This window comes from Solea solea, chromosome 2 (genome assembly GCF_958295425.1).
Source record: "Solea solea chromosome 2, fSolSol10.1, whole genome shotgun sequence".
Taxonomy (NCBI): Eukaryota; Metazoa; Chordata; class Actinopteri; order Pleuronectiformes; family Soleidae; genus Solea; species Solea solea.
The window spans coordinates 39,418,710-39,445,278 of NC_081135.1; the positions used below are offsets into that span (position 1 = coordinate 39,418,710).

The 26,569-nt window shown below is 46.7% G+C and overlaps 1 protein-coding gene across 25 annotated transcripts in view; it reads left to right on the forward strand.

The window, feature by feature from the left end:
• The window catches only part of ttn.2 (titin, tandem duplicate 2), a 176,830-nt gene that overhangs the window by 75,718 nt on the left and 74,543 nt on the right, over positions 1–26,569 (forward strand). For 14 of the 25 annotated variants that reach the window (XM_058617746.1, XM_058617753.1, XM_058617763.1 and 11 more), the window contains 54 exons: positions 523–594; positions 798–911; positions 1,021–1,104; positions 1,443–1,487; positions 1,752–3,404; positions 3,868–3,924; positions 4,026–4,421; positions 4,564–4,842; positions 5,677–5,946; positions 6,196–6,335; positions 6,422–6,548; positions 6,968–7,234; positions 7,323–7,589; positions 7,783–8,046; positions 8,958–9,097; positions 9,223–9,349; positions 9,471–9,737; positions 9,949–10,215; positions 10,921–11,187; positions 12,083–12,222; positions 12,321–12,447; positions 13,369–13,511; positions 15,006–15,129; positions 15,218–15,484; positions 16,035–16,132; positions 16,221–16,389; positions 16,476–16,745; positions 17,129–17,395; positions 17,511–17,789; positions 17,923–18,331; positions 18,414–18,538; positions 18,641–18,907; positions 19,030–19,299; positions 19,430–19,729; positions 19,842–20,144; positions 20,237–20,424; positions 21,111–21,225; positions 21,314–21,601; positions 21,695–21,846; positions 21,961–22,108; positions 22,196–22,495; positions 22,581–22,868; positions 22,951–23,247; positions 23,509–23,695; positions 23,786–23,901; positions 23,994–24,293; positions 24,380–24,679; positions 24,762–24,867; positions 24,969–25,165; positions 25,250–25,555; positions 25,644–25,797; positions 25,901–26,025; positions 26,120–26,238; positions 26,332–26,512. In XM_058617746.1, the coding sequence (XP_058473729.1) occupies positions 523–594; positions 798–911; positions 1,021–1,104; positions 1,443–1,487; positions 1,752–3,404; positions 3,868–3,924; positions 4,026–4,421; positions 4,564–4,842; positions 5,677–5,946; positions 6,196–6,335; positions 6,422–6,548; positions 6,968–7,234; positions 7,323–7,589; positions 7,783–8,046; positions 8,958–9,097; positions 9,223–9,349; positions 9,471–9,737; positions 9,949–10,215; positions 10,921–11,187; positions 12,083–12,222; positions 12,321–12,447; positions 13,369–13,511; positions 15,006–15,129; positions 15,218–15,484; positions 16,035–16,132; positions 16,221–16,389; positions 16,476–16,745; positions 17,129–17,395; positions 17,511–17,789; positions 17,923–18,331; positions 18,414–18,538; positions 18,641–18,907; positions 19,030–19,299; positions 19,430–19,729; positions 19,842–20,144; positions 20,237–20,424; positions 21,111–21,225; positions 21,314–21,601; positions 21,695–21,846; positions 21,961–22,108; positions 22,196–22,495; positions 22,581–22,868; positions 22,951–23,247; positions 23,509–23,695; positions 23,786–23,901; positions 23,994–24,293; positions 24,380–24,679; positions 24,762–24,867; positions 24,969–25,165; positions 25,250–25,555; positions 25,644–25,797; positions 25,901–26,025; positions 26,120–26,238; positions 26,332–26,512 (12,528 nt within the window). The remainder of the gene's footprint in view (positions 1–522; positions 595–797; positions 912–1,020; positions 1,105–1,442; positions 1,488–1,751; positions 3,405–3,867; positions 3,925–4,025; positions 4,422–4,563; positions 4,843–5,676; positions 5,947–6,195; positions 6,336–6,421; positions 6,549–6,967; positions 7,235–7,322; positions 7,590–7,782; positions 8,047–8,957; positions 9,098–9,222; positions 9,350–9,470; positions 9,738–9,948; positions 10,216–10,920; positions 11,188–12,082; positions 12,223–12,320; positions 12,448–13,368; positions 13,512–15,005; positions 15,130–15,217; positions 15,485–16,034; positions 16,133–16,220; positions 16,390–16,475; positions 16,746–17,128; positions 17,396–17,510; positions 17,790–17,922; positions 18,332–18,413; positions 18,539–18,640; positions 18,908–19,029; positions 19,300–19,429; positions 19,730–19,841; positions 20,145–20,236; positions 20,425–21,110; positions 21,226–21,313; positions 21,602–21,694; positions 21,847–21,960; positions 22,109–22,195; positions 22,496–22,580; positions 22,869–22,950; positions 23,248–23,508; positions 23,696–23,785; positions 23,902–23,993; positions 24,294–24,379; positions 24,680–24,761; positions 24,868–24,968; positions 25,166–25,249; positions 25,556–25,643; positions 25,798–25,900; positions 26,026–26,119; positions 26,239–26,331; positions 26,513–26,569) is intronic. The other 11 variants (XM_058617807.1, XM_058617815.1, XM_058617840.1 and 8 more) reach the window with 8 other exon arrangements.

The window sequence follows — 26,569 nt, forward strand, 5'->3', positions numbered from 1 at the left end:
CCTTCTTGTCTGGAAGCAGATCTTCATTATTTGCCTCCTCAGAAAGTTCAATCCAAACCCAGACTGGAGGCAGAATCTCAAAGGCTTCGGTCCACGATAGAATCCAGACTTTTGTCTCTGGAACCAGAGGAACTAGAAGGAGAAGAATCTCACAGAGGTATACAAGGAAACATGTCACTGTCACCGAGCACGTGTTGTTATCTGAGCACCACTGTGATGTGCACCTCCCTTTTTCCATCATCCTCTTGGATTGGTCATATCCTCTGGACATCCATGTCATGTCACCCATCGTGTTTGTCCACTGAGACGTTTGTCTCCGACTGTTGTTTGTTGGGTTTTATTTGATTCTGTTTGTCGTGTTTGTCGTGTGTCGTGTGTTACTGCACCTCTGAGTATCATCTTTTCAGGGTTGAGGACAGGTGAGAGGATTGTCAGTGTCTTTATCTCTGTATCTTTGCATGGTTCAGCGCTTGCTCCATCAGTCTTTGTCTGCTTCTGACTGTCGTATGATTTGATTTCAAGTTGCCGTGAAGAAGGAGGCGTCGCCACCAGAAGACAAAGCACCAGTGGTAAAGCCGACTGCTCCTCAACCAGGTACGGACCTCTGTCTTTCAGAAGTGGTTTTGGTCTGTCTCTCTCTTTAGACATTTTGTAAAAGAATGTCGCTCTTGAATCTTTGAAGCTTTACACTGAAGAAACGTCTCATTATGACCAAGAATGACGGACTGTTGAACGACGAGAACAAGATTAGCATCATGAACTTTGTGTTGAACTCTTTTCATACTTTGTTCTTTAAGAGAGCAAAGTGCCGGCCGCTGAAAAAGTTCAAGAACCTGCCAAAAAGCCAGAAGTCACTGATAAACCCAAGAAGTTGGAGAAGAGAGTTTCTCCAGCAGAAGAACCTAAACCAGGTATCTGCACGATAACTCTTGACTAATTCAAACAGCTCGTGTTTTGAGGAAGTCGATGTTTTCTGGTGAAGCTTCTTTTTCTTAGTTCCTTCTTTTTTTATATTTGAAGTCGTGAAGCCAAAACCTGAAGAACCGACCAAGAAAATTGTGGAGGAGAAACCAGTCATGGTAGAAACAGTGGCTCCCTCTGCAGGTAGAGCCGACTTTGACAGAAACATCCATGTTTGATTTTTCTTATTTGTTTCTCTTCTTTCATCCTCATTGACGATTTAACCGCCCATGTGACTTCATTGTACGTTTAAATTTCTTTTTACGTGTCGTGTTCAATATTAGCATTAGCAATACTAGCATGACACATTCATCCCAGCCTAACTTCACTTCATCTTCACTCATGACATCATTTCACCTCATGAAACTGGTTTAGTGATTTCATCACAAATACCAACATTTGTGTTTTAAAGTCATGAAATCACTGTTTCTGACCGATGACGCTGATAATGATTGATTGTTTGAACTTTACGTCTGTGTTAGATGAAGCCAAGGGACCAATTGAAGCACCAGGAGGAGTCAAGAAAGGTACGAGAACCGATCACCACTCACTTAAAACACAGAATACGACAGCTGCATCGTCTGCTAATGTCACAGAGTCCTGAAGCTAACAGCACAGTTACACCAGGAAACCTCAGCCACGCTCACACAAGCAACATTTAGTCTCTCAGTTTTTGTGTCCGTTATTTAATTATTTACTTATTTACTTTGCTAACGTTGAAATAATCCAAATGTGTGTTTGTTTAAGTCATAATGTGTGTGTGTGTGTGTGTCAAACTTTTGCCGCCTCAGACACGGTTCTGGGCAAAAAAGGTAAAATTCATGTGGAAGAGGGCGGGACGTTTGAGATTCCCACCTTGAAGAAAGCAACCAGAGTACTGAGGGAAGTGGAGCAGGAACTGGAAACGGTCAAACTGAAAAAGGTTCCCTCAATTCCACCCAAAGAGGAAGAAGCAGACGAAAAACCTCAGAAGATAACAAGGACCACCGTGTTGGATGTCGACGAGATGGTTCACAAATTAGAGCCTGTGGAGATGTCAGTCGCCACCAGGAGACCTGCTGAGGAGAAGAAGCCCCGAGAGAAAGCAGAGGTGGTGAAAAAGCCAGAAGTTTCCAAACTGAAAGAAAAGGAACCAACAGAGGCTCCTAAAGACGCATGGACACGCAAGAAACCCGTCCCAAAAGATGAAAAACCAGAGGAAAAGATTTCTATTAAGAAAACACCCAAGACACCAAAGGAAGAGGAATCTGCCCTGCCTCCTGCAGCCTTGAAGAAAGTGAAAAAATTGCCTACAGATGAAGTTGAACCAGAAGTAGTCAAACTAAAACCGTTTGAGAAGCCTGCTAAAACAGCAGAGGAGCCAGAGAAAGATAAAAAAGAAAAGCCTGACAGAGTCATAGAGCCTTTCCAGAAAGGGGAGAGGATCCCCAGAGAGGTGGAACCCAAAGAACCTCCCAAAAAACCAGAGAAGGAACCTGCAGAGGTTACTGAGCCACTAGCTAAGGTGCCAAAGCCATTGATTAAAAAGAAAACTCCAGAGAAGGAATCAGAGGAGGTCAAAGCACCGACCAAGGTGAAGAAAATCCCGACAAAGGAACAAGAGGTTGAAAGCATCAAACTAAAACCTGTTTCAAGACCTTCCAAAGATGCTGCAGAACCTGAGAAGAAACCAGAACAGGAGAAAGAGAGGAAACCAATTGATGACCTGCGCCAACGTCGCAAAAGTCCTGATGAAAAACCCAAAGAACGAGAACCAGACGCCAGACCAAAGAAACCTGAGATCCCAGAAATTCCAGAGAAGAAACAAGAAAAACCGAAAGAGTTGGAGGCAGTTCCCATGGAGAAGACAGTGTCTCCAGCACCAGCTCCTGTTAAGAAACCTGACAAGATTCCTGAGGAACCCAAACCTCTGCAGCTGAAGAAGGTTGTTACACCCAAGGTGCAGCAGGACAAAGAAGAAGTTACACTTAAACCTTTGGAGCAGCTCAAGAAGGTTGAGCTGAAAAAGACACCCTCTCCTAAAGTAGAAAAACTCAAAGAAGCAGAAACAGTCCCTGTTGAGAAGATCCCTAGTGTTGATAAGCTCAGAAAGGTTCCAAAAACAGTTTCTCCAAAAGAGTCTATTGAACCTGTGACACTTAAGAAGGTCCCCAAAAAGCCTTCACCTGAAGAGGTGAAGGTCACAGAACCAGCAAAACCTGACAAAGGAAAGATTCCCTTGGTAAAAGAGATCTCTCCTGGAGCTGTGCAGATGAAGAAGGTTGACACCCAGCCAGAGGAGGAGGTGTTTGAAGAGGAGTTTGAAGCAGAGGTAGAGGCAGGGGAGGGCGAGGAGGAGGAGGCCTGGGGCTGGGAGCTGGTTCCTCGGGACAGTGCCGGCTCTGAGGACTGGGAAGGTGAAACAGAGGAAGGTGCTCTAGAGGTTCCAGGGGCTGCCAGGAGAGGTGAGATGGTGGTTGCCCCACCTCACCAAGACAAACCCCGCCTTCATGCCGTGAATAATCTCTACCCATTCCCACCATCATGCCTCCATCTAAAACTGTCTTTACCTCACCTTATCTTTCGTGTGATGCGATTTACGTCACCCTCTTCTTCTATAATTGTTCGTCATCATGTCTGGTCATCTCCATCACTTTCATTCACTTCCTGTAATGTCATTAGTGTGTCGCCATTTTGACTTCACACCACTGTCATTCATCCACACGTACCTTCTTCATGTTTTTGTTTCCATCTCGTCATCGTATGTCGGCTAATTAAGAAAATATAAACTTTTCATCTCCCTTCATTTTACAAGCATTATTTCATACATTTACCATCATAATCACCTCATATGTCCCTATCGTGACATTTTTATGAATACATGGACACATGATCAGCAGCTAATTCATTGTCATTGGTTCTGAGCAGAGGGACAACCAGCAGCAGCAGGGGAAGCACCAGCCGGCAGAGGTCGAGGCCTAAGACGTAAGTCTGTTTTTTACATTCTTCATCCGTGTGGTGGTGCTACATTATCATGCCATACATTTCAGCCTGAATTGACCATTTGTGTTCGAACTGAATTTCAGCCAAACAGACGCCGTCCCCTGGAGAAGGCAGGGGGCGTGGCCTGAAGCCCGGTGGACGAGGTCCCCCTCCTCCAGAGGAACCCTTCGCAGGGTTCAAGCTCAAAGCCGTCCCTCTGAAGTTCATCAAGAAGCTTCAGAACATCGTGCTGCAGGAGGCAGAGTCCATTGGTTCATCAGCCGTGTTTGAGTGTGAGGTCTCGCCATCCACTGCCATCACTTCATGGATGAAAGACGACAGCAACCTGCGGGAGAGCCCCAAGCACAAATTCACGTCTGATGGAAAAGATCGTAAACTGCACATCATTGACGTTCAGCTGTCCGACACTGGTGAATACACCTGTGTCGCCAAAAACGCTGGCAAGGAAATATCGTGCATGGCCAAGCTCATCGTTGAAGGTATTTATTTTCTCTCTGCTTTAAGTTTCTTACCAGAAATACCTGGCGCTGGGTTTGGGAATGATCACACAGAGAATCAGGAGAATAACTGTCTTATTTCAGTGTTTCAGAGTCACATTTCTCTATTTCATTGTCGTCATAGAGCTACCAATGAAATGGGTCAAAGAGCTGGAGGAGGACACCTCATGCCTGAAGGGTCAGCCTCTGTACCTGACCTGTGAGCTGAACAAAGAGAAGGAAGTGGTGTGGAGGAAGAACGGCAAGATCCTGAAGCCAAAGGCCAACAAGATCCAGATCAATATTATTGGTCTGCAGCACGCTGTGACTCTCCAGAACAGCACGGACGAGGACGCGGGTGCCTACTCATGTGAAGTGTCGGGCCAGGAAGATATCAAGACCATAACCAACGTTAGAGTGATTGGTAAGATTTCCATGTGCTGTGTTTCATCACGGTATGGTTTGGTACAGTATGGTATGGACCCGTACCTTTACTTGATACGCAGGGTGTGGACAATGGAGCACATCCAGCAGCTCTTGTTTTCCATCTGGTTTCTGCCTGTTTGCCTCGACTTCTATGGGATATTTATTTATTTCTGGCGCCAAATCAACTAACTGTTGTGGGTGGAGCCAGTCTAGCTCTGCCCTGACCATACCATTTTACTCTGGTACCCCAACGGAAGGGTGCCACAGAACGTACCGGTTGGGGCTGGTTTATTTTGGTACTTTTTCTGATGGAAATGCAAGAAAATACGTACCATACTGAATCAAACCGAACTGTTCCACTCGGTAAAAACACAGCTATACTGTATGTGCATGCCCCTACATACAATGAGAATCTAAAAAAGGGTAGAAATGTCAGTTGTGGTACCTCAGGGCTCAGTTTGGCCCATTTTATTTAGAAACATTTTATATGTTCAGATGTTTTCTGATTGCTTTACACAAAGATATTTTCAGAATTGCAGTCAGTCATGTTTTTGTGAATCGCTAAAACAATGACAGTGAGTAAACACAAGACTAAGGCTAATCATGGAGCTAACTACATTTATTTTAAAGCGTTATTAACAGTTTAAATCAATCAAGTTTCCAGGTACTCCTGAAGTTTCACACATACAGCAACTTTCCTTCATTTCTGATACAACATCAGGACTAAAGAGGAATTTCAACACTGATTGGCTTTCAGATCATCACATCACACAAAATATTTAAATTTATGTCTGAATCAGGGTTTTTTTTTACGTGATGTTTTGTTCAACAGAAATCATCAAAGATTGGATCGTGAAACCACTGAGAGACCAGCACGTTAAACCGAAGGCCTCTGCTACGTTTAAATGCGAACTGTTCAAGGACACGCCAAACTGGAAGTGGCTCAAGGGAGAGAATGAGATTGTGCCGTCCGACAAAATTGAGATGAAGAAGGAAGGAAAGGAGCTGACGCTCACCATCAAGAACTGTCAACCTGAGGACATCGCAGAATACGCCCTGGAAGTGGAAGGACGCACCTACACCGCTAAGCTAACGCTCGGAGGTTTTCTGTCCGCATACTTTACCTTCATTTTAAACCGGAATTCAGACAACAGGAGGTTTGAAATCCTGACTGGTTTTAGAACATTAGAGGATAATATTATGTAATTTCACTGTGAACAAGGTTTGAGACCAACATTCACCAAGAATCCTCAGGGATTGAATTGGTCTCCTGTAGTCTGAGTCTGGCTTAAACGGGATCTTTCTGTCATTTGTCTGACGTTTGCTGGTACTGACGGAACCTTCTTCTCAGAGCGTGAGGCTGAGATCCTGAGACCACTGGCCAGTGTTGAGGTAACTGAGAAGGAAGACGCCAGGTTTGAGACAGAGATTTCTGAGGACGATGTTCCAGGAGAGTGGAAGCTCAAGGGAGAGGTTCTGACCCGATCCCCGGTAAGACCGGACACATCAGCCACACAGGTCAGACTGAACAACTGTCTTTTTATTTACACATAATCTTACTGTCATGTGTTCATCAGATGTGTGATATCCAAATGGACGGCACAGTGCGTAGGCTAACGCTGAAAAACTGCCAGCTGGATCAGGCCGGAGAAGTCTCGTACCAGGCTCTGAACGCCGTCACCAATGCAATGCTCAATGTCAAAGGTAAGATGTCTTCCGTGGATCCAGGGTATGAAGTGGTGCGCCAGTGTTTTATAGACCTTAGCTGTAAAAATAAAGGTGTTAAGGTCCATGGACTTTTCAATAAAGCTGTAGAGCACCTGAGAGTGGACCTTAGATCTTTATTGAACAGGTTTGAGGAAGCAGATTAATTTTTCACAGCATTGTTTTAACATGTGATGATGCTCAGATGAAAGAAGACGTCACAGGATTTTAACGTGGAAAACCAACGATTTCCAGTGGTCGGTATTTGTTGTCGTTCAGTGGAAAATAAAATCCTGAATGTTGTGTCAGATTTTGTGTTTGTCTGTGAATGTGTGTGTGTGTGTGAGACTCTTGTTATTGTTGTTGTTGTTGTTGTTGTTGTTGTTGATGTCCTGTACCTGTGTCACCTTTTGACCCAGAAATTGAGATGGACTTTGTTGTCCCGCTGAAAGACGTCTCTGTTCCTGAAAAGAAACAGGCTAAGTTTGAATGCACCATCACGAAGGATGTCTCTAAGGTCATGTGGTACAGAGGAACTGACATCATCACCTCAGACCAAAAGTATGACATCATCGATGATGGAAAAAAGCATATGCTGGTTATAAATTGCTGTGAGTTTGATGACGAGGACGAGTATACAATTGAGGTTTTGGGAAAGACCTCGACTGCCCGACTCACAGTGGAGGGTAAGTCCTGGAATTCACGATTCATTGAGTTGTTTGCCTCCTCTTGCAAGCTAACTCATATGAATATACTTTATCAACACAATTGTAGGTATCAGGCTCAAATTTATCTCGCCGCTAAAGGACCAAACTGTAAAGGAAGGCAAAACGGCTCGGTTTGAGCTGGAACTCTCCCATGAAAACATCCCTGTCATTTGGTACAAGAATGACGTTAAAATTCATCCAAGCAGAACGGTGGTCATGCATGTCGATGGGAAGAAACACGTGCTCGAAATCAGGGAAGTGACTCTGGATGATACGTGCCAGATTAAAGCTGAGGCCAAAGGAATTCCTTCCATGGCCAACCTGACAGTCATAGGTAACCAGAGAGAATCTGCCGGTCCTCCATCTGTCCTCCCACAACTTCTTGTCTTCTTCATGTTTGTGTCTGTACAAAAACCACCTTCACTTGTGTTTGTGAGATGTTTGTGTGTCATACCTGTGTTGTCCCTCATCTTTGTTACGAAATGTGTTGTTCATGTGTGAGTGACACAAAAATGTCACCATTCCAGAGGGAGACGCGTACTTCACGGTCAAGCTGCAGGACTTTACTGCGGTGGAGAAAGACGAGGTGGTTCTAGATTGTGAACTCAGCAAAGACGTCAATGTTATGTGGTACCACAACGAGGCGGAGATCAAAGCCTCCAGGATGGTGGCCATCAAGGCCGAGGACAAACGCAGAACACTGGTCATCAAGAGAATTGGAGACAAAGACAAAGGACAGTATGTTTGTGACTGCGGGACAGACAAGACAACTGCAACTCTGCACATCGAAGGTAAACGAGTTCTAACTTCTCTTTAACCCTCCCTGACCCTGTGCCACCTCGTAACCTCACTTCATCACTTCATTACTTCATCGCTTCAGTGTCACCTCAGTATCTGCACTCGTAGGGCCTTCCTTTTCTCTCTTACCACTGTTGATCACCTGGATGTGGTCTCTCTCTCTCTTCCTCATCACGTTACCTTTACGAATCATCACCATCAGAATCACACAACTCAACTCCTCCCACAGTTCTTTAATCATGTTTCATGTTTCTAATGGTTTGTCCTTGTGTTTGTTCGTCTTTATAAACTCCTTTATTGTTCTTCAGTGTGTTGAAAAACTCACGACAGTCCACTCGCACTCATGTGCTCGAGGCTTTGAGCGTCACACATTGTGGAACTGAACCTCAGGTGAACCTGTTGCTTTGCTTTACTTGCACTGCCAATTAGAAAGTTGACGCCCCCACCTGTTGTGATTAAAGCACCAGACAATAAGATCTCAGAGTTCCCTTTAAATGGGGATCTTGACAAAACTGTTCAACAGAGTTCCCTGAGTAACAGCAGCCATCACTTTAGCAGCGGTAGCAGTTCTTGCTAGGCCATGACGGACTCTGCTCTGGTAATGTCCAAAAGCCTCGTCCAGCACCAAGCATCACACATGTCCCCCGTCAAGAGTTCATACTACCAGAACCACGTTGAACCACCTATAAGATCTCACCACACATGAAACATACTGGTAACGACTGAGCTGGTAATGTGTAACCAACAGCTAGTTACCAGGTCGTCCAACTTCCTCGCTTTCCTGGGAACCTTATGGTTCTGTTTGGTTGTAGGAAAGGTTTTTGCTGAGGCACAATAAAGGAGGCTTGTGTGTTGTGTGTTTGTATTTGTGTCCTGAAACTTCGTCCCCTCTCTTGAACGTCAGCTCGGCACATTAAGGTGGTCCGGCCTTTGTACGGTGTTGAAGTGTTTGATGGGGAGACTGCTCGGTTTGAGGTGGAGCTCAGCGAGGACGATGTCCACGGCCAGTGGAAACTGAAAGGCGAAGTCCTCAGTCCGTCTGCTGTATGTCCCACTGAAACACGTCTCACACTCATTTTCACTTAGTGTCTCATACTTGCCACCCGTCAGACTTTGCTCTGACCACTTTTCTCCTGTTTGTCGCTGACATGCTTGTTGACCGTCTGCAGGACGTTGAGATTGTGGAGGACGGCGCCAAACACACACTGGTCATTTACAACTGCAAAGTTCCTCTGACAGGCGAGCTGGTGTTTACCGCCGCTAACGCCAAGTGTTCTGCTAACCTGAAAGTGAAGGGTGAGCGTTCACATCCTCACACTTTCCTCTTGTGCAGAATCCCTTTCCAGACAAAGTCCAGTGGCCACGTTTGTCTTTGACACCCAGTGCTGAGTCTAACTCTGTTTGTCTGAACCTACAGATCCTCCAGTCTCATTCATTACTCCTCTGTCTGACGTGCATGTGTACGAAAAAGAGGAGGCTAAGTTTGAACTGGAAATTTCTCGAGAGCCAAAAAGCTTCCGTTGGCTGAAGGGAACTCAGGAGCTAGTGAACGATGATAAGTTTGAACTGTCGGTTGACGCAAAGAGACACCGTCTCGTTATCAAATCTGCCAAATACGAAGATGAAGCCAAGTATATGTTTGAGGCTGAAGATAAGAGGACTTCTGGAAAGTTGATCATCAAAGGTAAACAGCGTCAGTCACTGAAGCAGCTGAAGAGCAAACTGCACATTAGCATCTTTCAGCTAGTCCATGCAGTGACCATATGTGCCCACTTCACCTTCCTCCAGCCTCCAGGGGGCACAAGCCCAACTTTAGACCAAACACGCAATTTACTTCCTGTCACTTTTATTGTTTCATGATTGAACTTCACACGTGTATAATCTGTGTTTGTCAGGTATCCGTCTCGAATTTATCAAACCAATTAAAGACGTGACTGTGAAGGAGCGAGAAACGGCAGCGTTCAGTGTCGAACTCTCTCACGATAAAATCCCAGTGGTCTGGTACAAAAACGACGTCCGTCTGCACCCCAGCAAGGTGGTGCACATGACGGATGATGGTAAAGTCCACACACTGGCCTTCAAGGAGGTCACCCTCGACGACACGTCCATGATCAAGGTGGACGCCGCGGGCAAGACATCGGAGGCCATGCTCACCGTCCTCGGTTAGTGCCGGAGGCAAAATGGTAGAAGTGATAAAAATCTCTGTGCTTCCTCTTTCACATAAACAGCCACTTCCTGTTTCAGTCACACATACCTGTGGTTTACGTGTGACTCCAGTGTCCATGTTGTACTGAGCCCTCGTGTTCCTCTGTTATTCACTTCACTTCCTGTCTTTGTTCCATCACCGCTGTTGTAATGACCTGCTCCTCGCACTCGAGTTAATGTTTCTACAGAACTTCACAAGTCCGATTTAGTTAGTTTAATAGCTAACTTCACTAACTAGCAAGACAATCTAGTCTATTTGATTAACACATAATCCACCAGGGGGCAGTGCTTTGTGTAAAAACACAGAAAAGATGTTAGAACTCTGAGAACCCATGTTGTGTTGTGAATTTGGGCAATAGCTTTGTAGGTAAGTTGACAACTTGGAATTACAACTTAAGGGGGGCGCTCTATCGAGAGAAAATGACAACCTCCAAGTAGAACTGCATCTACTCTACAGCGACAGGAAGTGGGAACAGGAAAAAGAAGGAAGTGAAGATATCTGGAAAGTGAGAGGAACGAGAGTTCACAAAAAAACAGGAAGTGACACTCATGAACAGGAAACTCTATGACGCTAACATTCTATTTCATGTTTTCATCTGTAGAAGGTTTTCACATCTGTAATAAGAGTCTGTGTTTTAACCGTTGCCGGTGTCGTCCCGCAGAGGGCGACTTATACTTCACAGCTAAGCTGCAGAACTACACTGCCGTCGAGAAGGACGAGGTGATTTTGTCCTGTGAGCTCAGCAAAGTCACTGGCGATGTCAAATGGTTCAAAGACGGCATCGACATCTTTCCCTCCAAGAACGTTCTGCTCCAATCGGACGGCAAGAAGCGCATGCTGATCATCAAGAAGGCGGCGAAGAGCAGCAAGGGAACGTACACCTGCGACTGTGGCACCGACAAGACCACAGCCACCCTGAACATCGAAGGTAATACCTGCCGTGATCCAGGAAGTTCCGAGTCAGGCCCCGCCCACCGGCATTCATCGAAGCCCCGCCTCTGTCTGGGCCGCCGTTCTTCTCCACTCTGTCATTTATCACTGTGTCTTGTATTGTTTCATGTTTCTCCTGAGGATGATCCAGCCCGACACGCGGTCATGTGACGCTTGTAACTGTATATGACCTCTGACCTCTGGAGCAGCTGTGGAGGCAGACGCTCATATACACATCACAACATCAGGCTGCAGATTACAGATTATTTTAATCTGGTGATAAATCATAAATCATAGATTATTTCCTTCACGCCCTTAAAGCTTTTTAAATAAAAACTAAACTAATCAAAGGCTAACTAGCTAACATTCAGAATGAACAAGACAGGCTACGCTAGACACTGTAAGCTAACATAACTGAATAACATTTACTTAGGTTAACTGAAATTAACATTATGATTGCTAGTTAGCATATCAAACTGAGCAGTTGATATGCTAACTAGCCAAAGTTAGTTGAACTCATTTACTGCAGCACTTTAGCTAAAATATAGCTGAAGTCACTTAGCTACTATCTTCCATGAAAACTCGTTTTCCAACAGTTTAATTTACAGAAACATTATGACGCTAACATTGTCGACGGTTAGCTAAAGCAGGAAACGGTCATTTGCTTACATTTATTCTGTGAAATTTTGCCAAACTTTACAAAGTTTCGGGGCTGGATTATCGTCTGGATTAATGTCTTGAGTTCAACGTTTTTTCTGCTTCTGCACAAACTGTAAGTCGCTCTGACTGAGAGCGACCGCTGCTGCACGTGTCCACCCACTGTTCTCTGTACCTGTCGACTCCGCCCCCTCTCACCATGGCTCCGCCTTTAACGTCTTCTTGCGCCTCTGCAGAGCGCGACATCAAGGTGCTGCGCCCGCTCTACAGCGTGGAGGTCACCGAGACGGAGACGGCCACGTTTGAGACGGAGATTTCAGAGGAGGAGCTTCACGGCACCTGGAAACTGAAGGGAGAGACGCTCCTCCCATCTGCGGTAAGATCCCGCCCCTGATGACATCATAGAGATGTTCTTCTCTACTGTGTCCTCTTGTTTGTTTTTAATTTGTCACCATGTGGACGTGTTGTCCTCAGGACGTGGAGATCAAGATGGAGGGAACCCGACACATGTTGATCCTCCACAACTGTAAAATGGACATGGCCGGCAGCGTAGACTTCATGGCAGCTAACGCCAAGTCCTCAGCTCAGCTCAGGGTGAAAGGTGAGACCTGCTGGTGGTGGTGAGCTTCATATCATATGTTATATTTACAGCACAGACAAGAATGTGATCAGAAACAGAGGGAGATAATCTGAGATAATCTGAGAATATCTGTAGGGAAACTGATAACAGCACGTTGTGTTTAGTGTCACTGGTTTTTTATCTAATCGGGGACAAAAATGTCTCTGAAACTTCATGACAATCACTTCTGCTTGTGTTTTTAAATGTTTGACAGAATAATTCCTCTGTAAAGGTTTGAACTTTCACGTGAGTTCCAGCTAAAACCGACTTGAACTGTAGATTTTACCGTGTTGATTACTTTGAGTGTCGGTCATAAAGACACAGGAAGCCGGTTATTAACTCAGGCATGTGAAGCAGCTCGTCATAAAGACTTGTTTGTGGCCTCTTAATCCGCTCTGACATCCTGGATCATCAAAACTCTGACGGCACACGTCGCCGTGACGACACGTCTGCTCTCACTGTGACGTTTGGTAACTCCACATTCTCCTTTTCCTGGAAAAATGCAGGCACATGATTGACAGGAGCAGATTGACTTCCCCGTTGGGTTTGGCAGAAGTGGGCTCTCGGCCAATCAGGCGCCTCGGTTATTTTAGAAGCCACATGCCTTATCTAGAGCAGGTTTGCAGTGATTGGCAGGGCCCGGGATTTGACCCCGTCTCTCACTGGTTTGTGGCGGCCATATACATCTGACGGCAGGTCGTATGCTAATGAGCCCGGCCCCCAGAGTTTGGTCCCCGGGTGGCGGGTGTGCAGTTGTCCTGAGGGCGTCCTGTGGGCCTGCCGTCAGTTCCACCACACCATGAGGACTAGCCACTGAGGATTAGCCGCTGCTCTGCAGGATTTTTTCTACTGACCTGTTTCAGTCGGGGGGGGGACTAACCATGTCTTCTCCTGAATCCAAAGCCCGGGTGATCAGCATGGTGAAGCCCCTGAAGGATGTGGCAGTGACCGCAGGTGAGACCGCCACCTTTGAGTGCGAGCTGTCGTACGAAGGCATCGTTGTCGAGTGGTTCCTGGAGGCAACAAAGCTGGAGCCCAGCGACAGAGTAAGTCCCAACACTCACTTCCTGAAACTTGTTGACATGCTGAAGCATCTGGTGCTGAGCCTGGCTCACAGTCTTCATATAAGGGCCTCCACCTCCTCCTCCTGCTGCTCCTCCTGCTCCTCCTGCTGCTGCTGCTCGAGGTTCAGGGTTACAGCTGAGCATTCGATCCTGGTTTTCAGGACTTTTCTGCCCCGCAAGCGTTTCAGCGGGGTTATTTTTAACGGTGGAGAACTTAGGGCAGGTGGCAACAGGAGCTGTTTGTCAGCTCCTCTTTTAAAAACCACGCCAGCACCAGGATCTTCTCATGCTCATGTTCTGAAGATGTTTGCTGGTTTCAGGCCGAAATAAGAGTTGGAACAATCTGAGCATGTGTGAACACAATCCTGAAACCACATCCAGACCTTCTGTAACACTGGATTAACTTGATTATGGGATGTAACCTAAGACGTGAGGTTTCCACAGACATGTGACCTCTCTCTCTCCCTCTCTCTCTCTCTCTGGGTTGAGCAACATTCACTATGTCACGGAAATGATGTCGGATCGATCAGAAGCTCAGACTTAAGTTAATCCAGTGTTAAGAGCGTGTAAATAATAAAGTGATAAATCATCAATAATTGACGGAAATAAAGTGAAGAATAAAAAATGATGTGGTAAAATTATATTTAAACTAAAATGTTTCTTGTTCTTTAAAAATGACTGTAAAGTTTCCCCCTGTTCCGTTTAGTTTGAGTTGAACACACACACACACACACACACAGACACACACTAAACTGTAAAACTGCTAAGCCCCGCCCCCATCCTCACTATCACAAACAAACAAAGACAAATTGATAAATATGGATAAATTCTGCAAAACAAACTGATTGTTTTAGTGATTATTAGTTTGTTTCAGACTTAAAACAGTGAAAGTAAAGTGAAGTTTTCCTCGAACCTCAAAACGACGACGTCCTCAAACTAATTTACATTAAAGAACATATTTACATTTAAGAAGCTGCAAAATCACAAAACATTATTTATCTATAAATATAGTCATATTTAAATGATGAACTGCTGATTTAATCTCAGTGATGTTGAATTATCAGTGTTTTGATGTTGAGACGTGATAAAGAACCTCGTGTTCAGCTGTGCTGTTAAATCCAGACTCAGGTGTCAGAGGTCGCGCAGTTTAAATCGGGGGAAGGAAAGAAGCAGCTGTCAGTGTTTGTTGGAGCTGTCACAAATCAGCTGACTGAGGCTGCAGAAGCCTCACAGGCACGACTGAGGGCTCAGGAAAACTCCCTGTAACCCTGCTACTTCACACTGAAGTTAGTTTCACACTAGACTCTTTAAACTGTTTTTAATCATCAGTAGAAAATCACAAACACACATTTCCAGCAGAAGTAAGTAGTTTTTAAATGAGCAAATACAGCCATAGCTCCATATTCTGTGTTAGCCGTGCTACTAGCCAGTATTAACCATGTCTGTGGAGACTAAACCCTGTGTTGTGTCTGACAGGTGGTTCTGAAGACAGAGGGTAATGTCCACAGCCTGACTCTGCGTGATGTCCAGCTGCCTGAAGCTGGAAAGGTCAAACTCACGGCCAAAGACTTCCAGACCGAGGCCAACCTCATCGTCGGAGGTGAGACATCCACATCTGCTGGAACTCCTCAGGTGAAGTTTACCTGAAGCTGCTCTGGTTCACCTAACGTTTTATTGTTTGTGTCCAGAGCCGCCGGTGGAGTTCACAAAGCCCCTGGAGGACCAGACTGTGGAGGAGGAAGCCACTGCCACGCTGGAGTGTGAAGTCTCCAGAGAGAACGCAGAGGTGCAATGGTTCAGGGACGACCAGGAGATCAGAAAGAACAAGAAGTACGAGATCATCATCGACGGCCGCAAGCGAGCGCTGCTCATCCACGACTGCACGATGGACGACTCAAAAACGTACACCTGCGACTCCAAAGACTTCAAAACTTCCTGCTTCCTCAATGTTGAACGTGAGTACAGAGATTCTCTCGAGGACAACGGTGTCCACGGAACCTAAACACTGCAGATGACTTTAGACAAATAAATGACTTCTTTTTACCTAATGAAGGCTTTGTAGAAGAATTCAGGTTTTTAAAGCTCTGACTGCTTTGAGCACAAGAAGAAAACTGAGTTTAGCTACTTAACAAAAGACTTGTGTAATAAAATCGAGGTCAGTTCAAGTCTACAATATCTACGTCACACGTTCACATCTTTATCTCACTGTGAGACAGGAAACTTTGGTTTGTAAACCACTCACTCTCCCACACCAAAGCCCATAGAGAAAATCACTGATAAAGACATGAACGTGTGATGTAGATATTGTAGACTTGAACTGACGTAGAGTTTGTGTCTTAGGTTGATTTTCAGCAATAGGGGGCGCTTTGTGCTTTGTCAGTAACTCAGTTTGTGTTTAATTTCTGATCCTAAGACTTTTATATAAATGCGACTTACAAACTATGTTAAGTAGTTCGGAACCAGACTGCACATGAAATCTGTTCCTGTCTCTGTTTTCGTCGACAGCTCCTCATGTCGAGTTTGCGACGCCGCTCCATGATGTCGAGGTCAGAGAGAAGGAAACGGCCAGGTTTGAGTGTGAAGTCTCCAGAGAGGACGTCAAGGTGAGTGTTGGTCCAGACGAGGTGGCTAATGAAGGTCTGTATGTCTGTTATGTCCGTCTGACATGTCGTCTTCTGTGGCGTCCCTCAGGTCCGCTGGTTTAAAGACGGAAGTGAAATCAGAAAGGGGAAGAAGTATGAAATTATCGCTGAAGGACGCAAACACACACTCATTATCCACAAGTCTGCGTTTGATGATGAAGCGGAGTACGAATGTGACGCAAAGACCTCCAAATCCTCCGGCATGCTCACGGTCATCGGTAAGAAAAACAACAACATTTGATTTAAACACACACCAGACTCTTGTGCCTTTGTTTCACCACTGTTGTTCTTCTGTTCACCACAGAGGAGGAGGCAAGGTTCATCAAGAACCTGTCCAACGTGGAGGGAACCGAGACCGACAGCGTGAAGCTGATCTGCGAGGTCTCTAAACCCGACGCTGATGTCATCTGGTACAAAGGGGACGAGGAGCTGCCGGAGGGGGGCCGCTACGATCACATTGTTGATGGGAAGAGGAGGATCCTCCTCATCCAGGACCTGAAGATGGCTGACGCTGGAGAGTACAACTGCAGACTCAGTCCCAGCGTCAAGACCTCTGGAGACCTCAAGATCAACGGTAAGAAAAGAAAATAATTATAATTTGGGTCCTTTCAAATGTGACATTTGAAGTTAGTGATGGAGGCAGCAGTGGATCAACAACTCCTGTGTGTGTGATGTTAAAATCACTGGTTTTCTCTATGGACTTTGGTGTGGGAGAGTGAGTGGTTTACAGACTTTAACAGTGAGATAAAGACATGAACATGTACGTGAGATATCGTAGACTCTGTTTGTCCTTGTGTCGCTGCTGGCAGCCATGTTTTCACTCAGAGGGAGCCTCTGTGTATCAGCAGCAGGGGGCGCTCAACCACACTTTAAAAACCCTGAACTCTCTCTTTAAAAACCGACACCAGCGTTCTTCTGGATTCTGTTAACAATCTGTTTGAACTTCTGTTTCCACAGAACTGGCGGCCGAGTTCCTCTCCAGGCCTCAGGGTCAGGAGGTGGTGGAGGGCGAGAAGGCGGAGTTTACTTGCACGGTGTCCAAGGACACGTATGAAGTCAAATGGCTGAAAGGCGACAAGGAGCTGGAGGCGGGAGACAAATACCAGATGATTAGCGACGGCAAGAAGCGAACACTGGTCGTCAAGGACAGTGAACTGAAAGACGAGGGCGGATACGTGGTGATGATCGGAGAGACCAGAGCCAGCGCTGACCTCACTGTGCTCGGTGAGACTTGAACTGTTTACACACTGTCGCCACCTACAGGCTCATTTGGGCACTTGCAGTTGTTTCCGTTCTGTGTTGGAATCTGAAACACACACTACATCTTTTTGTCCTGCAGAGAAACTGAAGATCATCACGCCACTGAAGGACATGGAGGCCCAAGAAGGTAAAGAGGTGGTCCTGAACTGTGAGGTGAACCAGGAGGGAGCCAAGGCCAAGTGGCTGAAGAACGAGGAGACGCTGTTCGAGAGCAGCAAGTACATGATGGTCCAGAGAGACAACGTCTTCTCCCTGAGGGTCCTTGGTGCCCAGAAGGGAGATGAAGCTAACTACAGCATCAACCTGACCAATCACAGAGGAGAATACGTCAAGAGCTCCGGCAGCCTCACTGTCAAAGGTCAGAGTTCTTTCCAACAGTGAGATAAAGACAAGAACATAGTCTGCAGATATCGTAGATTTAAACTAATGTAGATGTTTTTCAAATTCACTTGATCTCATTTGTGAAATCAAAAACATGTTGTTTTGTTCAGAGGAGAGTCTGAAGATCGTGGTTCCTCTGGAGGACATCGACACTCAGGAGAAGAAGACTGTCAGCTTCTCCTGCAAGGTCAACCGGCTCAATGCCAAGCTGAAGTGGATGAAGGCCGGCGAGGAGATCGCCTTAAGCAAACGCGTTGTCTACAAAGTGGACAAGGACAAGCACATACTGACCATCAAGGACTGCACGCTGGCTGACGAAGGCGAGTACACGGCCGTGGCCGGAGACGACAAATCCACAGCGGAGCTGATCATCAGTGAGGCACCGACTGACTTCAGTGCGCACCTGAAGGACCAGACCATCACAGAGTTCGAGGATGCCGAGTTCTCGTGCAAACTGACCAAAGAGAAGGCGGAAGTGAAGTGGTACAGAAACGGACGTGAGATCCGGGAAGGACCCAGGTACGTCGTTTACTTTTTACCCGTTTATTCTTTACCCCGAGTTTGCTTTTTATTTACTGTTTATTTACCGTTTGTTTCTCAGATACACCTTTGAAAAAGACAGAAAGGTTTGCTTCCTCCGTATCAAGGAGTGCCGACCGGACGATGAGTGTGAATACACCTGTGGCGTAGACGATAAGAGATCCCACGCTCGCCTCTTTGTTGAAGGTGAACTTTCACAACTTAACAATCAAAAAATAAACTCTGTTGTGTTCCTGCTCTGAGTGACTCCTCCTCTTCCTCTTCCTCCTCCTCCTCCTGTCCCTGCAGAGATCCCAGTGGAGATCATCAGACCACCGCAGGACGTGTTTGAAGCACCAGGCTCAGATGTGGTGTTTGAGGTGGAGCTCAACAAGGACAGAGTGGAGGTGAAGTGGTTGAGGAACAACATGACGGTCGTCCAGGGCGACAAATACCAAATGATGAGTGAAGGTAAAGTCCACAGACTGCAGGTGTGCGAGATCAGACCACGAGACCAGGGAGAGTACCGAGTCATCGCCAAGGACAAAGATGCCAAGGCCAAGCTGGAGCTGGCAGGTGAGTGCACAGACCCTACACCGCCGCAATTCACGTGGATTTGATTCTGTTTGCCCTATTTTTTGGTTTGAACAATAAATGGCTGTAGGAACAAGAACATTTTCTTCTTTCTCTTTTTCCAGCTCTACCTCAGATCAAAACCACAGACCAGGACTACGTCACAGACGCCAGGAAGCCCATTGTCATGGCGGTCCCCTACAGCGCTTACCCACGGGCCGAGGCTGACTGGTTGTATGACAACATCAGTCTGCCCAAAGACAACGTCTACACGTCGGCCGACCGCACCGAGTACCGGCTGAAGGACCCGAAGAAGAGCGACGAGGGCCGCTACAAGATTGTGATCAAGAACAAACACGGGGAGGGAGAAGCCTTCATCAACCTGAGCGTCATTGGTGAGATCACATGACCACAAGTCATTGTCTGCTGTAGAATAACTGTTGGTCAACTACAGTCTGAATTACTTCAGATTAACAGATTATTTTTTAATTGTCCGGATGATTTGGTTTTGTTTCTCGTCCTCAGATGTCCCAGGTCCTGTGAGGAACTTCCAGGTGGTCGACACCGCTGACGGCGAGGTCAGCCTGGCATGGGAGGACCCTGAGAATGACGGCGGCAGTAAGGTCATTGGCTACGTGGTGGAGAGACGCGACGTGAAGCGAAAGACCTGGACACTGGCCTCAGAACGTGTGGTAGGAACCGAGTACACAGTAAACGGCCTACAGAAAGACTCCATGTACCTGTTCAGGATTTGCGCCCGCAATCGCGTAGGCAGTGGACCCATTGTTGAGACGGACAAACCTGTTCAGGCCAAGAACAAGTTTGGTAAGAACAAGATGAGATTTTCTCTTCTTTATCAATATTTCCATGAAAAGATTTGATCCTTGAGGATTTGAGAATTCAGAGGTTTTCAGGTAATGTTTTCCACTTTCTTCAGATGTTCCCGAAGCTCCTCTAAATGTGATCGTTGGAAACGTCAACAAGTTCGGGTGCACCCTCTCCTGGGAGCCTCCCGAGTCAGACGGAGGTTCTCCCATCACCTCCTACGTCATCGAGCTGCGTGACCGCACGTCGGTGAAGTGGTCGCCTGTCCAGGTGACCAAGGCCGACGAGCTCAGCGCCATCATCAACGACGTCATTGAAAACAAAGAGTACATCTTCAGAGTCAGAGCCGAGAACAAAGCCGGTGTCGGCAAACCCAGCGCTGCTACACACCCCGTCAAGATCATGGATCCCATCGGTAAGTTTGACTTGTAATTTTGTTACCTGGCTGAGCTCAGATTGTTGTGGTCTGTCCCACAACCTGAGCCGTGTTTGTGCTGTGACCCACAGAGCGTCCCAGTCCCCCTCTGAACCTGTCGTGGCAGAACCAGAACAAGAGCTCGGTGCAGCTCGCCTGGGAGACGCCACTGAGAAATGGAGGCAGTATGATCACTGGATACATCATCGAACGCTGTGAGGACGGCAGCGACAAGTGGCTGCGCTGCAACGCCCGCCTCTGCCCTGACCTCTTCTACAAGGTAACAACAACAGTTCACCGGACTTCAGTGTCTGTTTTGTGTTTCTGCAGCTTTATCTCACTGTGAGACAGACTTTCTAACAGGAAACTGACGTTTGTAAACCACTCACTCTCCCACACCAAACCCCATGGAGAAAATCAGTGATTTTAACGTCACACACACATGAGTTGTTGATCCACTGCTGCCTCCATCACTAAGTTCAAATGTCTTATTTTGTCACTTCAGTGTTTTGAAATCCTTTGTTTAAATTGACCTCAGTGACACAAAGTGACCACATGAGGCAGCAGAGGACCAGCAGCTAAAATCACTGATTTTCTCTCTGGGGTTTGGTGTGGGAGAGTGAGTGGTTTACAAACTTCAGTTTCCTGCCTAACAGTGAGATAAAGACGTGATCATGTGAAGTAGATATCAGAGACTTAAAGTCCATCAATATTTACAGTTACTATGTTTAGTACCTCATACGACCACACTTCAAAAATCCCGGAACAATCATTCCCTTTAGTTTTTCAGACCCCTTGAGTAGATTTTTAATCAGTAAAATCCTGTTTAGGTGTTCTAGTTTGTATCTGATAATCAAACAGCTGCAGGTTTTTACTGTTGTTGCTTTAAACTGAAGAAAAACTTGATTATAATCCAGCAAAGATTATCAGATAATCTCTCTAAAGACTGTTTTTGTTTAACTTCAGGTGTCTGGTCTGAAATATGGAGCCAAGTACAACTACAGAGTGATCGCTGAAAACGCCGCTGGACTCTCAGACCCATCCAATATCATCGGCCCTCTGCTGGCCGACGACCCACACGGTTGGAAGATTATAATGCCGTAAAATACAGTAAAATGTGCAATTACCTTTAGAACATCCCATCATGCCTCTTTCTCCCACTTCTCCAGTTGGTCCAACCTTTGACCTGAGTGCTTTCAAAGATGGCCTGGAGGTGATTGTCCCTCAGCCTCTCACTATCAGAGTCCCCATCAGCGGGTACCCTACCCCTGTCGCCAAGTGGACCTTTGGTGAAAAGGAGCTGACCACTGCAGATGAGCGCGTCTCCATGATGACCAAGTCCACATTCACAGAGCTGGTCGTTGCGCCGAGTGTCCGCCCGGACAAAGGCATCTATGTCCTGCACCTGGAGAATGATGTCACGTCGGTGTCTGGGGAGATCGAGGTTAACGTCATAGGTACAAGATCCTTTATTTTATCTCAAAATCAACTCCAGAAATGTTGTGTTTGTAAAGATTTGATCTCATTGTTTCTCTGTTTGTGTTCTCCAGCTGCACCCAGTGCTCCAAAGGACTTCAAGGTCCTGGAAGTGACCCGACAGCACGTCCACCTGAGCTGGGAGGCTCCGGAGCATGACGGTGGAAGTCCTTTGACAGGCTACCAGGTGGAGAAACGGGACGCAGCCCGCAAGACCTGGGTCAAGGTATATTGTTTTCATTTTAATTTCATTTTCTTTCACTTTCTCACTTTGTTTTAAACCTGTTTTACCTAAAGCACCTGAAAAGACAGAGCACAACAATGTATCTATTATTCCCAGGTGGCCTCAGGGGTTCTGGATCAGGAGTTCACAGTCACCGACGTGGTTGAAGGGAAGGAGTATTACTTCAGAGTCACTGCCTGTAACAAGTGTGGACCAGGAGAGCCAGCATACATCGACGAACCGGTCAACATCTCCTCTCCTGCCAGTTAGTCTCACAACGGTTTCAAATGTCTCAACAATTAAACCATACACAAAGGACGTTTCTAATCTCTGTGTCTCATTCCTGCACCAGCTGTCCCTGACCCTCCAGAGAACCTCAAGTGGAGAGACAAGTCAGCGAGTGGCATCTTTCTTAGCTGGGAGCCACCAAAGTATGACGGTGGAACCGGCCTCCGAGGCTACAACGTGGAACGCTGCATGAGAGGAAGCGATAAGTGGGAGCCCTGTGGAGACATGGTACCCGACCTGAAGTGCGAGGTGACGGGTCTAATCGAGGGCCAGTGGTATTCCTACAGAGTCCGAGCCCTGAACCGACTTGGAGCCAGTCGGCCCTGCAAGGCCACTGATGAGATCCAGGCCGTTGATCCTAAAGGTAGCGAAAGCAGTTTTTCTTTAAGATTCTCAGTTAAATCAAATGCTAAACCTCTGACTGACCCTACTTCTTGATGTCCACACAGAACCTCCAGAGATTAATCTGGATGCCAAGCTGCTGGCCGGTCTGACCGCCAAGGGTGGCAGCAAGATTGAACTTCCTGCAGAGGTGAAGGGTAAGCCTGAACCTCGAGTCAAGTGGACCAAGGCTGACCTGGTGCTCAAACCTGATGACAGGGTGTCCATTGAGACCACGCCTGGACACTCCACCGTTACTATTGCTAAGACCAAGAGAGATGATAGCTCCATCTACATCATCGAGGCCACAAACAGCAGTGGCCGTGCTACCGCCACCGTCGAAGTTAACATCCTTGGTAAGATTATTAAACGTTGGAAAAAAAAGACGTTTTCCATGGTTTGTTGCTAACGTAACTTTCAAACGTGATCCACGCACAGATAAGCCAGGTCCTCCCGCCGCCTTTGACATCTCTGACATCACCAACGAGACCTGCTTCCTCGCATGGAACCCTCCACGTGACGATGGTGGCTCCAGAGTGACCAACTACATTGTGGAGCGTCGTGCTACTGACAGCGAGATCTGGCACAGACTGTCCTCCACCATCAAACAGACCACCTATAAAGCTGCGGGCCTGATCAAGTTCAAGGAATACATCTTCAGAGTGTTCGCAGAGAACCAGTTTGGAGTTGGTCCACCAGCTGAACACCCATCCATCATCGCCAAATACCCCTTTGGTAGAGTTTTTACACAAGGAATATGTTTGATGTTTTGGAATAAAAATAAGTGTTTCTTGTTTTTTTTAAGAGGTTTTCCACACTTTTCCTTCAACAGAAGACTAATAAACAGCTCAGGGAAAAATTTGTCCAAGGTCTTTTGTTTAAGTCGATAAACAGATCTTCATTTTTTTTCACATACAAATGCAAATGAAACCTAATCATCAAGTCCAGTTTCTCTGGGTCCAGGGCTGAAACTGATGTCTCCTGTATTGTTTGCAGACACTCCTGGAGCACCTTATAAGTTGGAAGCCTCAGACATCGCCAAAGATTCAGTGACTCTGAACTGGTATGAGCCTGATGAAGATGGTGGAAGCCCCATCACAGGATACTGGGTGGAGAGATATGAACCTGAGCACGACAGGTGGCTCAGATGCAACAAGCTGCCCATTAAAGACACCAACTACAGGTGAGTTTGAGTCTTCTTCTGTCTGGTGTCTTAAATAAGTCCAGCAAAGCGCTTTGTTGGAGATCACTATGTTGATGTTTTCCTATGCAGGGTCAAAGGTCTTCCCACCAGGAAAAAGTACAAGTTCAGGGTTCTGGCTGAGAATCTGGCTGGACCTGGAAAACCCAGCAAGGAGACAGACCCAATCCTCGTCAAAAGTCCAATTGGTACAGACATATCAACAGAGTCTCTTCAGTTCTATATTTGCATCTACAATCCTGTCAGAGCTTTTAAAAAATGCTGACTGTTCCTCCTTCAGATCCTCCGTGGCCTCCTGGTAAACCCACAGTGAAGGATGTGGCTAAGACCTCCTGCTTCCTGATGTGGACCAGACCCGAGCACGATGGCGGAGCAAAGATCGATGGCTACGTCATTGAGATGCTCAAGAGTGGAACTACAGACTGGATCCGTGTCGCAGATGACATCATCAACCTGGAGTACTTCTTGAAAGGCCTGATGGAGAAGCAGGAGTACTCGTTCAGGGTGCGGGCCGTTAACGTGGCTGGAGAGAGTGAACCAAGCGAGCCCAGTGACCCAGTGCTCTGCAAAGAGAGACTCAGTAAGACTCTGAAACATGATGAAACATGTTTCACAGTAAATGTTCGGGAGCCAGACATGAACCAATCTTCGTTTTACTCTCCTCAGGTCCACCGATGGCTCCTCGCTGGTTGAACGTTGTCAGCATCTGCAGGAACAGTGCCGATCTGAAGTGGACGGCCCCCGAGCGCGATGGCGGCTCGCGCATCACCAACTACGTGGTAGAGAAGCGTGATGTCAGGCGGAAAGGCTGGCAGGCCGTGGACACCACAGTCAAGGAGCTGAAGTACACCGTGACTCCGCTAAGCGAGGGATCGCTGTACGTGTTCCGCATTGCTGCAGAGAACGCCGTCGGTGTCGGACCCTTCTGCGAGCTGGAGGACTCTGTGCTGGCAAAAGACACTTTCAGTAAGTAAGAGTAAAGTTAGAGTTTCAGTGAATAAAGAGATTCTAGTGTTCACTAACAATATGTTATCTATTTTTTTCACAGCCACACCTGGGCCACCGTACGCCCTGGCTGTTAATGCTGTGACCAGTAGATATGTGGACATTCAGTGGGAGGCACCTAAAAACGATGGTGGCAGACCCATTCTGAAGTAAGTCTTCTAAAAAACAACAGTAACAAAAAATGAGTTTGACGTTTATAATAAAGACTGTGTCTTAAAGGTGTTTAACTCTCTGTGACTCCGCCATCCAGGTATGTCATTGAGAAGAAGGAGAAGCTTGGCACTCGCTGGGTTAAATGTGGGAAGACTTCAGGTCCGGACTCTAAGTACAGAGTAACTGATGTCATTGAAGGAACAGAGGTTCAGTTCCAGGTCCGCGCTGAAAACGAAGCTGGCGTTGGACATCCAAGCGAACCCACAGAGATCCTCTTAATTGAAGATCCCACAGGTCAGTGTCTCGTTTGAAAACCTCAGAGAAGTTAAATGCACACGTACCCTAAGTGTCTAAATTTGTCTGTCTTTCCCCACTCAGGTGTCCCGTCCCCACCAGTTGAACTGCACGTGACTGGAGCCAGCCGAGACTTCCTGTCCATTGCCTGGAAAGCGCCCCTGAGGGACGGCGGTTGCCCCATTACCGGATACCACATTGAGATGTGCGAGGCTGGAACAGAGAAGTGGATGAGGGTCAACTCTCGTCCAGTAAAGGAAATGAAGTACCGTGTGGAAGAAGGTTTGGTCCCTGAGAAAGAGTACATACTGAGAGTGAGGGCCATCAACTCTGTCGGAGTCAGCGACCCCTCCGACATTTCTGAGAACGTCTTCGCCAAAGACTCTGACTGTAAGTTTATTCAACACTGCCCTTAAAGTTCAGTAAATCATCAAACAGAAACAAGTGAATAAATCAGACAATTTTTTTCTGTTTCCAGGTAACCCGACAATCGACTTCCAGACTCTGGACCTGGTTGTTGTGGAGACAGAGAAGCTGCACATCCCAGTGCCCTTCAGAGCAGTTCCCTCGCCAAAAATCACCTGGCACAAAGACGGCAAGGAGATGAAGGCCGATGAACGCGTTGGCTTCAGGTCAGCAGGACGTCTCTTCACATCCACCGTGTTGTGTTCAAACGTAAATTCCTCCAATGACAGAAGGTGAGCAGCATCTCATGGGATTGTATATGTTCAACAGAAAGGAGTACACTTCCTGTCACCTGGAGATCGACAGCAGCGTCCATCCTGACGCTGGAGTCTACAAAGTAACTCTGGAGAACAAACTGGGAGCTGGCAGTGCCACCATCAACGTTAAAGTCATTGGTACTTTCGAGACTTACTTCACTGTGATTGACTTTACACAAAGAAGTTGGACATCTAAGGTTTTTTCATGTGTCTTCTGTGTCTCTGTCGTCAGGTCTTCCTGGTCCCTGTAAAGACATTGCAGCTTCTGAGATCACAAAGAGCTCCTGTAAAGTGACCTGGGATCCTCCCGACTATGACGGCGGTAGCCCGATTCTTCACTACGTCCTGCAGGTTGGAGACATACACGTGTTGTTTTTCAAATGTGACACCAGAGGCTGAACGTCAGTGCTGGGTTGGTAACAGCTGATGTGTTTGTGTGCGCAGCGGCGTGAGGCCGGCAGGAGGACGTACGTCAACATGATGTCAGGAGAGAACAAGGTGTGCTGGAACGTCAAAGACCTTGTCCCTAACGCAGAGTACTACTTCAGAGTCCAGGCCATTAACAAGATTGGAGGAGGGGAGTTTATCGAGCTCCGCAACCCTGTCCTCGCCCAGGACCAAAAACGTGAGAGAAACGTTTTTGCATGTTTGAATGTTAAAGTCTTGATAAGACACAACGTCT